General features: G+C 40.0%; 1 protein-coding gene across 2 annotated transcripts; it reads right to left on the reverse strand.

Moving 5' to 3' along the window:
* Nucleotides 1–886: 886 nt before the first annotated feature.
* LOC139465824 (uncharacterized) lies at nucleotides 887–17,296 on the reverse strand. 2 transcript variants are annotated; one of them, XM_071247759.1, is made up of 4 exons: nucleotides 17,214–17,296; nucleotides 11,363–13,918; nucleotides 10,841–10,964; nucleotides 887–3,491 (listed from the first exon to the last, which is right to left on the reverse strand). In XM_071247759.1, the coding sequence occupies exons 2-4, from the start codon at nucleotides 13,891–13,893 to the stop codon at nucleotides 2,616–2,618; spliced, it is 3,531 nt and encodes a 1,176-aa protein (XP_071103860.1). In that variant the 5' UTR covers nucleotides 13,894–13,918; nucleotides 17,214–17,296; the 3' UTR covers nucleotides 887–2,615. The 2 variants fall into 2 exon arrangements, with proteins under 2 accessions (XP_071103860.1, XP_071103861.1); XM_071247760.1 differs by lacking the exon at nucleotides 17,214–17,296 and adding an exon at nucleotides 16,983–17,074.
* Nucleotides 17,297–18,972: the final 1,676 nt, after the last annotated feature.

Below are 18,972 nucleotides of genomic sequence, written 5' to 3' on the forward strand. Positions count from 1 at the left end.
ACGAGGCGGTCATGGCGTGTAAGGAATCGAGCCTGGAACAATGCTCAATGCTGTCAGATCAATGACACAATCAGCAAAGCCAAGGAGCCTGACTATTCAATCCATTACGGTTGCCTCTAGGACAAGCAATAGGGGAGGGAAGGTGAAATGGGGTTCCAGGTTATTACACTTACATAGTGATGTGCATGTGTGTGTGTGTGTGTGTGTGTACGTGTGTGTACGTGTGTGTGTACCTGTTTGTACCAGTGCCCTAAAACAGAGTACATATATTACATGGTATTGTCATCCAAAACTGGCTTCCACTGGAGATATTGCTTGGTTGAGATCAAGAAGCATCTCCAAGGAGATTTGAATGTTCCTCTACGATTGTTGACATATGTGAAGACATCTAGGGGATATTCTCAATATAAAAGTGATCAACAAATATTAAATAGTATTCTTGAAGCAAAATAGGTACAATGAGGGCACAAATAAGTGAGTGAGTGAGTTTTGAGTTATTCCAGCAATATTACATGCTCACCGTAAAAGGCGACCAACGGGATCGGGTGGTCAGACTCGCTGACTTGGTTGATGCATGTCATCGATCCCAATTGCGTGGACTGAAGCTCATGATATTAATCACTGGATTGTGTTGTCCAGACTCGATTATTTACTGCTGAGTGCAGCGTTAAACAACAAACCAACCAGCAATATCACGGCACCTGAAATGGGCTTCACACATTCTACAGGTGGGGAATGGAACCTTGGCCTGTGGTTTGACAAGCCACTCCGATGTCCCAGCACCAAGAAGAGATATGGCAGGAATGATAGCTGCTATACCGGAGGCATGAGGAAGCTATCTACCCATTAAATCTCCCGCAGGCTCTGATGCAACATAACAACAGACTTTAATGAAATATTTTATTGCATTGTAGGTCCTGTGCTGACAGAATTTAACATTTTGTAACAAAAGAATCCAATAGTGTGCACAAGTTCCTTCAAATGATACATACTTCAACTTTTACTGGGGTATAGATGAAAAGCAAAAACAAGACTTATTTGCTTTCCTCCAAAAAGGCCTGAAATATTGGAGGTTTAATATATTTTGTCACAAATGTTCGGATCAATGGCAATCAGAAATTACATTTCCATCAGCCATTCACCTCACTTCAACAAGAATGAAGCACTTCAAGGTGTCAGGTAGGTGGAAATACTTAATACAAATTTGCACATCTTAGTGTGCTGAGTTCATTCAGAACCTCCCAGGGAAACCAAGGGAATTCCAATGTTCTTGACTATTATCCCAAGCAAAAGTTGATTAGATAAGCTACTGTTACATCAAGACTACAAAAAACAACAACAAAACCAGTGAAGATAAACATATTTCATTTTGAAATACTTGCACGGTCAATAATAGCACAATAGCTAGTCCAAAATTCAACATCATTACATGTGTCAAATGATCAAAGAATGATTTTTAAACTCAAAATAGTTATGAGATGAACTACATATTGACGATAGTTTTAAAGGTCAATTTCTAGAAACAGAAATGCTAATCAAGCAAGATCTTTCAGTTGATACTAATCCTGATTAGATTTATCTGATTAGTGGCATTTTAGAATTCCAGTCGTCTCAATAGCAAATGATCTTTCATTCGAATGACACTCAAGACTGGATGAGGCCGTCCACTATTTAAGACACTGGTGATGACAATGCAACGTAAAACTGGAGTAAAATTTTCAAGACATCATTTCCAGAACTACCAACACAAGAAGAAGGTAAAATAGTGATTAATGAAGAGTATGCTATTAGCATATGTCATATGAATAAAAAATGTGCCAAACTGCACAGAACACCAGGAAAATAACACCACTAACATCTTTCCCATTTAGCTCCTGAAACAGCATGTGAAGGAAGGACCACATGCAGGTGTGAGTCGGTCATCAAAATGAAATTTCAATAAATGCAATTAATACAAAAAATAATTCTTCCTATGAAAATCATATAAAACAATCATCATAGACATTAATCATTGTATGAAAAAAACATGAACATTGTTTATCAATTAACGTTTGTCAGTGAACTACATTTACTAAACAAGAATAACTACTGCGCCCATGCATCTCAAGGACAATAACTCATGAGGTTCTCCCCATAAACTGCTAGTCAGTATAGTTATTAAAAAGGCAAGGTCTTTTTGGGGCTTAAATACAAAATATACATTGCATTCTGTTATGGTATTGGTTTCATACATGAAGGGTTCTAAAACCTTCTTTTCTGGATTTTTTTGACAATGCCACCTCTTGCACAAGCTGCAATGATTGAATGAAGACCAACAGTTCAAAATGTACACCATAGTATGCAAATTGTATGATAAAAGTAACACATTAAAATGTCTGGGTCACATGATGAATCAGGCTTAAACGAACATTGAAAGTATTTCCGATCAATGCATCTTTAAACTTCACTGTCAGGCTGCACCATGACATAGTCGGCTGAGTCAGCGAATAAATTTGACAGACTTATAAACCCCAATTTCTTTGGACAATCTGATGTTCCAGGGCACGCATCTTCCATCTTCAGATTCATTCCATACATGATTGCTGCCTATTGTCAATAAATCTGATTCTCTTCTCTCAGTTCTTCTGTTGCTGCTGCTGGGCACGCACAAATTCGTGTTTACGAAATCTTCTTCTTTTCAAAAACCTTCTTGGACCTTCCTGCCCGGACAGATTCTCTGGATTTTCGCCTGGTTTTAATCTTATGGGCTTGTTTCTTCCAGATCGTACGAATTCGATGAACTCGTCATACTTGGGTAGCGCGTCCTTTGGGACGTATGAATAGCCGCCATTCTCTCCATTACTCTTGTTCAAGATTTCTACAACCTTCTCGGGCGAATGTTTTTGATAGAGGACAGTTATATCAGACCCCTCCTTAGTTTTCTTGCAATAGAAGTACTGCTGCAAGTTGGCCACAGTAACCTTGACATGTCTGGTTTCGTTTTCAGGAAGCCCTGGGCCAAAGATCAGTTCATCCATAGTTTCTGTCCTGGCATATTCCTCGATCATCTTATCCAAGATGACTTTCACCCACTTGTTGATTGGAATGGTTGGTGGTGTAGCATCATCAGCATCAGCCCCTTTGTCAGTGTCGTTGTCCTTGGTGACTGGAGGGGCAGGAGCAGCATCAGCATCAGCATTAGCATCAGCATCAGCATCAGCATTTTCTCCTTTGTCTGCATCATTCTGGGCTGGATCTGCAACGCTGTCACTGCCTCCCTTGTCTGTATCATTTTTTTCTGATTTGGCAGCACTGGCATCCCCCACAGCATTGCCCTTGACCTGCCCCTGCAGAGGTTCCAGTTCGTCCTTCTCTGGTGGCTTAGGGACATAGTCTGGCACGTAGACGATGTCGTCCGTGCTGGGGTCCTCACTCTCTGATTTCATCTTGTCAGCTAAAGCCTTGATTGTCTCATAGGTGTGCCAAATCGATGGTTGATCAAGGGGGACGATCTGTGAAGAAGCAATACATTGACAAAATGATAAATATTTAATTCTTTTCTGACTATGTATGAATCAAATTATGGATAATGCAATAGACAGTTTACAATATAACCAGACAAGGAGAAGTGCAGGAGTTCACTTTTATTGGATTAATTAACACGAGTGAGGAAGTGCTAAACTTGATCTATGTTGCCAATCAGTATATCATGTATCTAGTGAAATGGAATTTGCATCAGTCTGTGACTTTAGTCATTTGCCTGAAGCCCAAGTCTAGTATTAATGTCTTGGTCAAGTTCATCTTTTAACAGTCCATATAATAAAACTAAGCTAAAAATGATGCTAAGAGCCATGTTCGAGATTGTAGTCCCAAACATTTTTTTTGGACAGACAGTATGCACACAAAAAATGCTGTGAATATATCAATAAAGAGCAAGGGGTATCATCATGTCATACAATTTCCAGATATCTCTGTAACCTAAAATAATCAGAAACAAATAACATTAAACACAACTGATGAATTGGCCGAAACATGTTGGGGCCAATAATGAAATTGCAACAAAATCATTTCAATCACAGGAAGTCTAGATATTGAACAAAAAGTGACTTGCACGGTTACGTGAAGATCCAATCATAAAATCTCAAGTCACTGGAGTCATAGACTGTTTGGTGGGGTAGACACCATTGGTCAAATGTAACTGGTCTGAAGCTCATTTAGGACTAGTGCTGATGTAAACTAAATTTTGGGACAAAACAACTACTCCATCAAGATTTTTACAAGTCTAAAAATAATGGACTAGTGTCCATATCTAGCTATGCTTATTTTGTAAGTAGTGACCTTTCCACAGACTACACGCAATTCTGCCACTGTGACAGTCTCCCTCCACATCTCCAAATTCAATAAATGAACAAATATCATGAATATGGAAAATCAATCACAGACTGCATGATCGATTCTTCGGTAGGAAACTGAATTCAGATGAATTCTAAGCAGTCCTACCACTTGCGTACTGGAAGGCCAAACTTGTTAAATATTGAAAGATGGATACAATGACAGCTCAATACCTTCTTTGAGAGGCATTTAGAAGTTGTATTACTAAGTAAGGCATGGACTAACCTGTGAGAGATAATTCCCCCTGGTCTAAAAGCAATGAGATGTTTGGGCGTGTGATAAGATTTTGCAAATTTTCAGAGACATTTTGTCTTCCCACAGTGGAAACTGTATTTGATATTCTGTATTTGTGACTCGCATTATGTTGCAATTAATGTTACTAGATTGTACAGACACATCCTCCAATATTTCCAAACATTAATTATTCCACTGTGAATATTTAAAAATCTTATCATAATAGCATCAACAAAAATATGCATTAGTATTTATATTTTGGTTCATTTTCTACTTTAGGAGAAAATACATTATTATTTATGTATTCCAGTTCATTGTCGACTTCAGGAGGATTTATTTGCAAGAATAATCATAGATAAGGCATGTTTACCACCATCTGCTGTTCATTTTGCTGGCATGCAGGAGAACAAATAATTTATAGGTCTATGACACTGTCTGTTAAGATCATAATTTAATATATTCAAAGAAATGACAGGAAATAGCGACAGTTGCAAATGGTGTTACAGGTTGTTGGCAAAAAATATATAATTTACATTCCAATGCGTTCGTCACTTTCACTGTCTTGTAGTGTCTGCAGTGTGTACTGTATCTAAGACCGGGTGTCTGACCTAATCAGATGAAACCTTATCAACATGGACTTTTTTAATTAATTAGAGGTGACAGTTCATTATACATTGATTTTTGCTCCAGGTTCACCTTTTTGATTAAATTAGCAACAATTAAGTCATATTTTTTCTGCAGAAGGCCGCATGTTTGCCATGTGCAGCAGCCAGAAAATGTTTACGAGTAAAATGAAGTTGAAAAGATTGTTGACATTCACAATGTTACATTTGAATGATTAAGTTAGTTTTCAATAAATATGGACAAATCTGGAAGCAGAGACATCGGAGCATATTCTAAAAAATCTCCGACTTGCTGTCTGGCCACTCGAAATAGTTCAAAATTCGTTCGTAATTCAAGCACGTTGCCCATTCTCAAGAGGGTATACGTTCATGAAAACCAGTGCTGTCTTAACTAAAGTCTAGGCAAGTCTCATCTAAAATACGATTGTTTGTGATCTGAAATTTGTAAATTTTTTATGGAGAAAGAGTATTATGTATATTCATCTAGGTTTGGTTTTGTCATTCCAAAATCGAAATTTGCTTGAGTTGTGAAATTTTACCTGTACGTCTTATATTTCTGCTAGGATTTACACATGATTTAAGTCACAAAAAAATACGGCTAGTGACTTGTTGTAGATCACCGAATATGACAATCAGGTATAAAATATTGTAGTGCAAAGATCCACGCAGAATCCAAAGAGAATATCACGGAATCGCAGCCAAAGTCAATCCCTGGTGAGGATAAGATTTATGGATGAACAATTTCTTGTAATAAAGAAGTTATTCATCCATAAATCTTATCCTTACCTAGCTGAACACCATCAACTGAAGAGCCTATATTCTTTATTCAAATTTTTCTAATTGGTCTGAGGACGGTAACATAACAGATTAACATAGCAAAGCCTTCTGACTGACAGGAAGAAGAACATTATTAGAAGACTGATGATTTAATTACAGTTGAAATTATCATTTATTTTCAAAGTTAAACAGTGTGATAACAACCAATAATGGCGCAATGATATCTTTACTACTGGGCACTTTGGCAACGACTACAGGACTAGTGCTAATTTGTAACACTGGTGATAATATTATATGGTAGTCAAACGTATTTGAGTGAGTGAGTGTGTTGGGTCTGAACAGTATTCCAGTTATATCACAACGTTTCAGCTTAATGTGGGAGGAAACCCTGAAGTGATGCAGGTTTCAGACGTTTACCACTTCGGTGAAACCCATGAGAACAGGTATGGTGCTGACAAACCTAGAAACATCATCAGGGCTAACCAGGATTTGAACCCACAATCATATGTTTCTGTAGTGCCAAAGGGACGCGACTCTGCACAGCGAAAAACAGCTGCCTAGACGACTGCCCTGACAGTATTTGATTCAATTTGAACTTGTTTCAATGAAGGTAAAGGATATACTTAAATCATTTGCCAAAGTCATCAGTCTTTTTTCATCACTGATGTCAGGAACCCCATAGTCGGCATGGTCTGGCAAATACCCCACTCACTGGCGGATCCAGACAAGTGAGTGAGTATGGTTTTACACCACTTTTAGCAATAGTCCAGCAATATCACGGCGAGGGACACCAGAAATGGACTTCACACATTGTTCCCATGTGGGAATCAAACCTGGGTCTTCGGCATGACAAGAGAGTGCTTTAACCACTAGGCTACCCCACCAGTACAGTCCAGACAAGTGATGCAGGTGCTGCACACACACATTTTTCTTTCCAGACACCTGGCATGTTAACTGCGCCTCTATCTAAGTCAGTTTGTGACTTCGGCACTAGGTGCACCCTCACTTTTCAAACTCCTGGACCCTCCTCCTCTGGCATTTTTATTGCCCCCAGTTTTACAATTTCAGGGCAGAACACTGTGTTGTGAGTTGACAAACATACATACAGTAAATATGGAAAGTTCAGTGCCATGAAATTACTGTGAGTGGCTGACAATAGCCTTAACTGTGTCTGGAAAGTTTTGCGATGCCCTGTTGATGAGATTACCTAAGATAAAAGCTACTTTTGCAGGTGTTATAGTTAATAGGTAGGAAGCAGCATGATGAAATAGTAACTCTGTCGGTCAGAGATTGTTAAACTATATGACGGCAGTTTGTAAATAATCAAGTCTGCAACAGACAATCCAGTGATTGATGTCATGAGCATCGATAAAGGCTAATGACATGCATCAACCAAGTCAGCGAGCCTGACCACCCGATTTCAGCAAACATAGTCGTCTGTTACGGCAAGAATGAGTTGCTGAAGACCTATTCTCTACCCAGATGTTCCCGGGGCAGCAAGTTAGTGAACAAATTAGACTGTTGAAACTGAGTGACGATGTGTAGTTAGGGAAACACAGGATGTAAGGATTATGTATTTAATCATGTACTGACTGGTAGACAATGTGTGATCATGGCGATAGTGAATTAAAGAAATATTCCTCTTTACGTCTTTCGTTTGATGTTGATCAACTACATCATGAAACTATTGCGATTGTGTGTCGCTCACAGTTTTCGCAGTACAGTAAACTACGGTTATAACGAACACGCTTATAACGAACTAACGGATATAACGAACTAACTTTTTAGTCCAGACTATATGCTGTAGTTATGCCGTATATATGCTTATAACGAATTACGGTTATAACAAACTAAAATTAGTAGTCCCTTTGAGTTCGTTATAACCGTAGTTTACTGTATTTCCTGCTCGCAAAACTTTCTCGATTTACAGTTCTTCTTTAGAATCAATTTTCAAGGTAGATAAGCTACTAACATGATTAAAGTATGTTGGTTGGTACTTCATTATGAAATCCCTGATCATGTGATTGTTACCGGAAAACAAATCTTGGCATACAATGATCAATCAGTACATCACTGTAAAGGTCATATCAAAATGCATATAATCATAATATTCATTAAATGCATGTTATTTATGATATTCATGTACTTTCAGGACGCCGTTCCACGAAGCGAATTTAGCACTACGATTGGCATAAGTCTATGTTGAAATACGGGAGTTACAATCATCGTAGTGCTAAGACTGCTTTGTGGAACGGTGCCAAGAACATCATTTATAAGAATTCTGATTGCATTAAGAATCTAAAAGTTGTAATATATAAATAATTGATATATGTCAATCGGTACAATAATTATGTGAGAATGAACTAATGGTGCACCACATACACCCTATTCACGTCAATAGATAGCTCTACTTAGCTAATAGGTCATTAGAAAATATTAGGGTTGGGACAATTCACCTATATTATGCCATATATGTCTCATATCATGACACTTACTATCGTGATATGTATCGTATTGCCTTCCATCCTGAGAATATATCTCATCATTTAAACAATTTTGACCTATTTATTTGGAATAACATCCTGATCTTAACTAATTAAAATCGCTGTCAATAGGGGACCACATTTACAGTCCTGAAATTACTGCATTCAATTTATAAAGTAAAATCTGTCTAAGCCGGACCCCCTTCATTCTGGATTCCGAACTGTGCGACAAGGACCAATTTATTATGTAATTGATGCTCCCTAATCTGGAATGAGTTCTAACGTATCTAACTCTCATGTCCAGTCAGCTGTTATCAACAAATAATGTGCTTTCAAGGGAGTGCCCGTAAAATGGGATTCAAACCATGGACCTTCTGATCTAAGGTCGGACGCCTTGTCCACATGACCAAAGGGGTTAACCTTGCCAGTAAGCTGGCAAGGTAAGGATGTCAACCGTAGGATGACTCCATGCCCTGCTAAATACTCTGCAGTCAACAGCAGGCACATCCCAAGCTGAATAGTAGGGTACTGAGTCTTATTATGCTCAAATTTAATGTGAACGTGCTCAATCCCACATTGGTCGCCAATGAAGCGGACATAAACTTTCTGAGTCCCATGATAGGATTCGAACAATGGACCTTCTGATCTCAGGTCGGACACCTTGTCCACATGACCAAAGAGGTTATCTCACCAGCAAGCTGACAAGGTAAGGATGTCATTTATGGGATGACTCCATGCCCTGCCATATAGATTGACGCTGAGCATTGCATCGGCTCAGCAGAAACAAACCATATATTACCAGCCATGTCTGCTGTTCTTTTACGAAGCAATAACATGGCTTGGATTTGAAGTTTGTCTTCAAATGATAAGATTGGACAATCATGCTTTGCTGGTGTTGCCTGGGTTTCAAAACATTGCCAGAGATGTAAATTTATCAGCTATACCTGAAACGCTGACTTTGTTGTTCATATGGTCGGGTCGGCCTCTCCAAGGTATATCATGTAGGTATTATTGTACATGTACGTCTTCGATCTTGACTCTTCATTTCCCGTGAGAAACCAAGGGGTGTAACTCTTTGCTAGAATCAGAATTACTGTCTTGTCTGGTGAGTGAGTGAGTCAGTGAGTTGGGTTTAACGCCACTTTTAACAGTATTCCAGTTATATCACGACGTGTCAGCTTGATGTGGGAGGAAAGTCTGACGTGAGGCAGGTCTCAGACATTTTCCACTTTGGTGAAACCCATGAGCACAGGTATGGTGCTGACAAACCTAGAAATATAATCAAGACGAACCGGGATTCGAACCCACAAGCATAGGTTTCTGGTGTGCCCAAGAGATGCAACTCTGAACAGAGAATGACAGCGCCTTAGACAACTGGGCCACCCTTGCCCTACCTCAACTAGTGAGGTGAGGTGAAACGGGGTTAATGAAGGTTTTATCATGTTTATACTGCTAGCCCACTGAGATACCATGCCACAATTAAACATGGATACCCCACTCAGACATGGCAGGGTAACAACAAATACCATCTTTTAAGGTTAGGCAGGGTAATGTCCCATCTGGACTGCTTTTTAAACCAGGCTTAAATCCTGGTCCCACGCAAATCCGGTTTAGACAGATTCCACTGTATAAACATGTTTTAAGTTGTGATGTTTTGTCATTGATCATTACCGAACAAGTCACATCCTCTGACTGAACACATAAAGCTTAGGCAAAGAGGCCAACTGGGAAAGACAAATCACATGAAAATCAGAAATAAAATGGGTTTCTTTTTCCAGCTGTTCCAAACATGCCAGAGAGCACTGAAGGAGATTTAGGTGTGCCCTTTAACTTAAATGTACCAAGAAGAATACATTTGAACCATTTATGAACTCTCTGAGCGTCATTTCACCATGAGCCAGAGAATAGTGGTATATAGGAAAGTGTACCTGTTCCTATTCATTGAGGTCGAAAGCTCAATTCCCGAAGCTCCTGGTTTGTTTTGTGAATCAAATATTCATCAAACTTGTTCACATGTTTAACATTTACCAGGTGCTTGTCCACTTCCAGTGCGTAAAAGTGGTTCTAATAACAGGCTTCAAATCATAAACACTGTTTCAAAAACACATGATTTTTAAGTATACGCCCTTCACTGCTCCAAGTACTTCATCGGCACTCCAATGAAGCCTCATATTTAACATGATGTAGCTCAACTAGACATGCCAGATGGACGGATACTTTTGACGTTTTTGTCAAAGATGTACCAGGACAACAATGCATTAATAGTTCCATGGAGACATATTGTTAGTCATCATTATTGCTAATGTAACCATGATAACATGGTAACAGTCTGGTAATAGACACAAAGTTTACCTTGATAGTCATCTGAGTCAAGTACAACTTGAAGAGCAGCTTGACAGAAGCACGGTTGGTGGCATCAAGATTGTGCATTGAGACTGCTTCAGACCTCAGTTCCCCCTCCAGGAACAGCTGGCATCTGAAATTGTAAGAATTATTTACACTAGCAAAACACTAAAACCAGCTCAACACAATGTCATGTCTATTTCATCTTCATCAGTAAATCAATTTTTTTCCAACATGAGCCAAAATAAGAGCAACCTATCACAACAAAGGGATAGACACAGCCAGTAGTCTGTTGGTCCAAGACTAGTTAAAATCCAGAGGGACAAGTTGTTGTATCACCAAATGTAGTTATTTTACAAAACCAATAATCTCAAATGAGCTGAGGACAAGTTGGATATGAACAATGGTGTCGACCCCTGCAGTATCCTTACTCGGAGACCATATGAGAGCTTGTATAAGCTGAGGTTATTAAGGATGTATACTGCTTCAAGTTAAGATCTTTAGCTCTATCACAATGAAATCAAGAAATACCTGTACAAGTCGCCATAGTTTGTGGTTTTCCCTTGGAGCAGCATGAAATTATTGGTAGCACTCAGCTGCAAGATGTCATACGCCCTTCCAAATCGGTCAAATCCTGCCTTTTGATTCTCGAAGAGAATGATGTCTTCGCTTGGCCTTTTAATCTCGGTGTAGTCTGGATCCCCCTTGACAAGGATGGCCTTCTTCAGGTTTCTTACTTTGGACCAGTTTGACCAATGCATCATCTTGTAGAACCCCTTGATCCACACCTCAGACACCAGTGGCATATTCATCAATTCAGTGTGAATCAATCTTCTGGAATCGCTGTAAAGAACATCTGATGAGGTGGTGCACAGAATCTTATAGGTGTTCTCATATGCAACTTCCTCAGCCTCCAATCTTCTGAACCCTTCACCTTCAGCGATGAAAATGTTATCCAGGTAAACTTCACATGACATGCTTGATCTGGTATGGTCCGAGGGACCTCGTTTGTAGACATTTGTGACAGTCAGGCCATACTCTCGTGCAGCATTGTCGATCTCCGAACTTAGGGGTGTTCCTGCAGGAAAGTCCATAACATCGCTGATCAGATAGGCCAGCTTCTCTTCAGTACCGTCATCTGGTAATGGAATATGTTCGTTTCCAAGTGCATGAAAAGCTGGACAAGACGGAAGCTTGGGATCCAGTTCATCCTGTGTGCTTCCCGCCAGGATGACATTAAGCGGAGCTCTTCTCAAGTTGTTAATTGACCTTTCGTATGTCAACTGCTTCGCAACTTCTTTTGATTTTCCTGAAGCGCCACCAATCAAGGTGTCATTGATAGTATAGGCTCCTCGATACCACACTTCCCCACCTGGCAATGTAAATTCTTCATCGGTATATGTGCGACAGAGTCCACACTCTGAATTTATGAGAGCATCGTCCAACTCGACAAAAACATTGTGAGGGGTTTTCTTGCCACTCTTCAGATATTCGATCAGCTGGACTAGTTTCTCTTCACGGGACTTCAATGTAATTCCTTCATTGAGTTTCACATTTTCTGCCTGCACCTCTGCTTTCTTCTTTTCATATTCATCCAGCAGTTTTTTTTCTGTTGCCTCTGGACCAACATCTTCTAACTCCATGATTTCCTCAACTGTTTTGGTTGTGAGGATTTCAATAGCTTGCTTGTAGCAGTCTTCCTTCACTTCCCTTTTCCTGAGACCAATGCTTCTTGCAAGGAAGACCGAACTTAAAAACAATCTTCCTGATATCTTATCAACTCCATCTACTCTCACCTTCACGTCATTTCTGTATTCTACCCTCAGACCATGCTTGCAATTATCAGCAGAACGATCAATGACATGTATAACATCATCATTAATACAATTCTGTAATTTTACATACTTGATCATTTTTTCAAGTTTTTCAGGTATTGGAGTTTTATCCATTTCTGATGGATGGGGATTCTCCCATCTCCGCTTCTGCATACCCATTCCTCTTCCACGGCCAAAACCTCCTCCAGGACCTCCTCTGTTCCTGTACCAATCAAAGCCACCGCCAAAACCGCCACCACCAAAACCGCCGCCACCACCAAAACCGCCACGTGGTCTCGGCCCATCTCCGAATCGGAATCCTCCAAAAGCTCCCTGACCAAAAAATCCCCCTCTCATGCCTGGGAAATGTTTCTGATTACCAAATGGCATTCCCATCATGTCCGGAGCAGGACCACTATAGCCATGGTTTGGTCTAGTAGCTGGAGTCCCCAAGAGAGTTTTCCCTTCATTTGAAACTGGGGCTGTGTCTGCAGCAGGTGTTTGCTGACTCGGCGCATTTTCTGTGGGCTGGCTTACAGCAGGAACTGGTGCAGCAGGCGCAGGAGGTTCCTGAACAGGATTTCCGTTTCCAAAAGGCTTCTGGATATTTCCGTTTCCTGTTTGTGGTGGAGCAGTCTCATTATTTCCAAAGGTTGTATCCCCACTTGCTGTTTGACCATAGTTACTTCTATATCCCTGATTCTGACCATAGCCACCTCTCTGATTGAACCCTGTGCCCTTATTCTGACCTCCTCTCCAATTTCCTCGATAATAGCCAGAGTTGTCACCATAGCCATAATTGGAGTCTACGCCTGTAGAAGTGCTGTAGTTATAGCCTTGTCCCCATCCTCCACTGTAGCTGGATTGACTGTACTGGTTAGGATCCACCCCGTACCCAGTCCCCTGGTCCTGCCCAGTAGTTGCCCCTCCCCAACTGTTCGTTCCAGTTTGTCCAGTCCCCCATCCTTGTCCATAGCCAGCATAACTGCCCCAGCCATAAGAATCCGCCCCTGCTTGCTGCTGTGCCCCTCCGTAGCCTGTGCTCCAGCTGGTGGTGGAGGGGGCTGTGTAACCGGTGTTGGTATTGGTATTGGTATTGGTGTTGGTGTTCTGAGTAGCATAAGGGTAGGGTGGTGGTACTGGATAAGATCCAGCTGTGCTCCAGGTATTCGCATCCATTTTCTGTTTCTTGCTGTCTGTCTCTCCTGTGTCCATGGTCCCATACTGGTACTGAGTATTAGAGTCCATGATTCGTGATGTGCCTGATCAGAACCTGGAATGAACAGATAACATTGACTAGTTATCGCCAAAAATCCCTATTAACTGGCTCCCCTTCAACATTAAAGCTGGGGGTGAACGAGTAGTGTTTAGGCTGCATGCAGCAATATTCCAGCCATATCACAGTTGTGGGGGGAAAAAAACTGAGCTTCACACACATGGATGGAATTTATCACTAGCCTTCTAGTCCAAACAAAATGTTGATGAGCAAATAAAGATGTGTTAAGTGAGTATGGTTTTACGCTGCTTTTAGCAATATTCGAGTAATTTCATGTCAGCTATTCAAATTGTCTTGATTTGAAATTCATTGTGCCACGGCCCAGTATAAATGCCCTTGTCTATCAGTGGTTGAGTCAGAATGAACCATCAGGGATATGGGCAAAGTACTGGGATAATTGCTATTGTTATCAAACTCAGTGTAAATGGTATGGTAGTTTACACAACTAGGGAGACATAATTTGTGTAACAATGTACCAGTAGAGAGTTGTATGCAACTATTAATTTTGTATCCATAAATACCCTTAACAGTTTTCCTTCATCTTGTATCAAAGCAAATCACTTATCTAGGATTCATAAGTGCCCTCAGCAGGCAAACTTGGGAAAAATAGTTACTTTACTCAAATTTGGGAGTTAAAGTTAAAATTGCATTCACAGCAACAACATGAACAATGTCAAACTAAAACTTAAGACTCTTCCTCTTATTGGTCAGTGAAATACAGGTCATTTCTCAAAGCCATAACCATAACATTCTTCTTTGTCAGAATGATGATATCTCATTGGTCCACCCGATCTTGATAAAATACTATATATGCCGCCTTGGAGGGAAATAAAATTTCTCAGCGGGTGACTAAATACCTTATACCCCGCACAAGCCAGACAGGCTGCACGTGGACTTCAGAGAGGCAGAATAAATCCATTATACCCAGCTTCCAAGCAAAAAGCTGCACGCTTCTTCCGAGTCAATGAAAGTCACGTGATATAGCAGTAGTCGTGACGCATAAATCAGGGTTCCAGATGGCCATCGGTCACCAGTCATACACCGTTAAAATTTCATTTTGACAGATGGTTTGTTTAAGTTGTCGGACATTTGACCTATATGCTAAGAAAGGGGTTACACGTGTCATAATTTCATGATTAAAGAGTAAATAGTAAGGATTATTCCCACGTACGGTATTGATTTTAATGACCAATGAAATGCTCTCATAAACATGATAAAGTTGTGTCAATCGAGAGAATGTACAGTACACATATTGTCCTTTTTTCAATCAGAGCTTTGAGCATCATATATGCCTTTATTATTATTCATAACAATCCAATTATCATCGGAACACAGGTTTTCGGACATCTGATGATCATATGTTTTCTAGCATGAACACTTGCACTATGACAAGGGGTGTGGCATCACACAGAAATTGTAAATACTCAGACAATGGCTTGGGAAGATGTGTTGCTTTGATTAGATGGGCCAAAGAAAGAAATATCTTGTTTGTAATGCCAGCTCACACATCCCCTTCTCCAGTCGATGAGTGTTGTGTACCTTAACCATGTTGACGCATTTCAGAAAATCTACAACAACCAGTGTCACAATTACATGTTTGAGAATGCAACCACAGGTGTCAACAGGTATTGCTACATGTATTTGATTTGGGCTCCAAGGCATACGTAACTGCACTTTCAACGTTAAACTTAGTTTTCTATTTGGAAAAGTGGCATATATCCCTTCAACCCAGCAAAACTTCTTGTGGGAGCTGAAGAGACAGCCATTGATGACCAAACAGAAGGTGTAGTAAAGGATGCTGTTGCAACAACATTTAAACTACAGATGTGTTCTTTGAAGAAATAAACAGGTCACCATTCACGAAACCACAACCCAAAATCAAATGAAATGTACTTAGTGCTATTGTTGGCAGAAAAGTAATTACTGGTACTGGACAGAGGTAGAAACTAACACTTTTAGTCTAGTAGTCCTTATAATGATAACATACAGCAAAACCCTTAAACAATGTTAAAGATGGCAAATCTCTACTAGTCCTTATGATATCTTAACTAGTGGGCAGTTTGGCAAGGACTACAGAAATAGTGCCAATTTCTAACGCATCTGTGAAAAATATCAGTGGCTATATAAAAAAACTTTACGAATTTAAAAAGTTTTAATGTCATAATGAAAAAAAATACCTGAACTAGAATTATAAGTGCATATCTTTTTTCATCTAGGATTTCTTGTTAAATTGAAACCCCAGTTGAAAAGACAAAGCAGATAGTGCACTGTAATCGTCCCTGATAAAGCAAATAAGAAGACAGTCAATAAATCATGATATTACTTTCCTAAATAGACACACATCAAACAGATATATCTTGGCATTCTGAGATGCAGATATGCTGTGCAAAAATTACTACAAAAGTCTACAAAATCCAAATTTGAATAAATATGTCTGAAATCAAGTTATTATGTTCTACTTTTGCAACTGTAATTTGTATTTCAGTTTTGTTCGAGGTCAGAAAACATACAAATACAGAAATACTTTGATACTTATTTTTACATAATTGCATTGAATGCAATGCGAAAATACATCTGAATTAAAGAAAAAAAAGGGCTACAAAATTAACATTGGGCAGGCATTAGTATTAAGATGAAAATACTCGATAAATACCTGTTCATACTCATTTACAAAGCACAAGCATTAGAACAATAGTTTCTGTAACCTGCCTACAGTGTAGGTCTTTCAGATAAGGATAAGATTAAGAAAGATTGAAATTTGGAAATTGGAACACAAAATGTGCTTCGTCATCGTCAAATTATGATTTAATTGGCAAAGGAAATAACGATGATTGGCGTCCTGACTTGGTGAAGATGCAATCACACCTATCAATCCGTGAACGAAATTTCAAAACAATCAGGTTACGAATAGCTTTGGGTACGAAACTAACGCCAAACCATGCGTCTTATTTTCATTTTGAAACGACATGCCTCATGGTCGTGTGAATAAAACATCAGATATCACGAAACAGTTAGCAAATATCGAACTGCATGAATGAAGGGTGTTCTAAATTGTATTTACCAAATAAAACTATGTAATTTGTGTAACATTATCGACCCCTCCATTTCATCTCGCTCCATGTGCACTGCGAGGCCCTTGTCTGCGCTTTTAGAAAGAGGGCACAGACGCGGCGAGGCACGTTGGCCCTTGGAAGGCCATGTCAGGAAATGTACCCTTATCACCGCTACAAAAACATCAAATTTTGATACACTTGTGAATATAGAAAAAGATACATATTTGTATCGTTCATACCGTTTGCAACATTCGTTCTGCTCACGCTAAAACTGTACTATATTCGATTCCCCGCAAATTAGACCGTGCTATCAACTTCCTGTTGAACTTACAGGATGTAGAGAGTTATATCCCTTGGCTATGTTTGTGCGATGTCGTATTGCGATTCGGTCATCCGAGAACAATGTTCATTATTATTTAAAACGCATGCACAATCTGCACTAAATTCTATTATGTTTGCGTCAAATACATTTAAAACATTTGTGAAATAATATTTCAAAAATAATATTTTATACACAGTGACTGTTGCTATATTAAATGAACAATTTAATATATGAAATAACATTACAATGTTCAACGAAAGATACATGCCATGTTTTCAGAATTCAGTGCTTTATAATAGCTCACCAGGTAAATTGGATTTTTTACCCCGACAGCCTCCATAAAGACGAAACCTGCATTCATGAATGTTAGCTCTGTAAACACTGTTTTAACTTGTAGACAGATTGTATATCAGGGTTGCGCCCCTTTGTCGTGCCAGAATCCGATGGCCCTCCTTTCTAATCTCAGGTTCTCCAAGATAATGATTATCATCTCATTCATACGCATGTTATGTCAAAGAAACATAACGACGTTGGTGTCAAGAACTCATGATATGCAATTATTATATATTAAAGGGGAGACTCAAAATTTTCAAATTTGTAAGAGATATAAGTTTCTAGTACTAGTTGTATGATAATAACGCACGAATTGAGAACACATTACAACCGGGAGTGAGATATGACAGTGGATGTTATGACAGCCAACGACGATAGGGTTATGATGGAAAATTGCAAAGTTGACTTTTTGAGATCAGCAGTGCGTAATACCGGAAGGATTTGTCAAACATTCATTCATTCGACGAGGCATACTGCGTAGGAGCACCCCAGCGTCGATTTGAGGGAGTCTTTCCCACTCTGCTTGCGTCACCTGGCCAAGTTCAGCCATAGTGGACGGCAGTCTATATGACGTTGACGCACACGTCTCCCTATCATCCCAGACGTGTTCAAAGGGAGAAAGGTCTGGGGTCATTGCTGGCCATGTCATTCTATGGATGTTGTCCTGCTGGAGGTGAACATTGACGATTCGTGCACGTTGAGCACGGGCGTTGTCGTCCTGAAAGACAAAACGTCGACCCACACGCCTTGCAAACGGGACAGACAACAAAGGGTGTCAGTATGTTGTACCGATAGTGTCCAGTGACACGTCCTTGCAAAATATGGAGTTTTGTTCGCTCAGTCATAGCATGCCCAAACCCTTCCCTCCACCCACCCCCTCCATCCACCCAGTACACACACACCATGGCCGATCCACCGCCAAACAAATCTGTCATGAGGTTTAAGGTTGACGTTGATTTTGGTTTGTTGTTTAACGCCGCACTCAGCAATATTCCAGCTATATGACGGCGGTCTGTAAATAATCGAGTCTGGACCACACAATCCAGTGATTGATATAATGAGCATCGATCCACGCAATTGGAATCGATGACATGCATCAACCAAGTCAGCGAGCCTGACCACCCGATCCCGTTAGTCGCCTTTTACGACAAGCATATAGTCGCCTTTTACGGCAAGATTGGGTTGCTAAATACCTATTCTACCCCGGAATCTTCACGGGTCGGTTGACGTTGGGTTGACGTTCATTTCGACGTCACCAGACACGTCCCCGCCTGCCTAGTCACAAGCTGTACAACAATGAACGTATTGGCCAGGGGCCCGTTCCACAAAGCCATCTTAGCGCT

The sequence above is a fragment of the Haliotis cracherodii genome, unplaced genomic scaffold (assembly GCF_022045235.1).
Source record: "Haliotis cracherodii isolate W230 unplaced genomic scaffold, xgHalCrac1.p SCAF_18, whole genome shotgun sequence".
NCBI lineage: Eukaryota > Metazoa > Mollusca > Gastropoda > Lepetellida > Haliotidae > Haliotis > Haliotis cracherodii.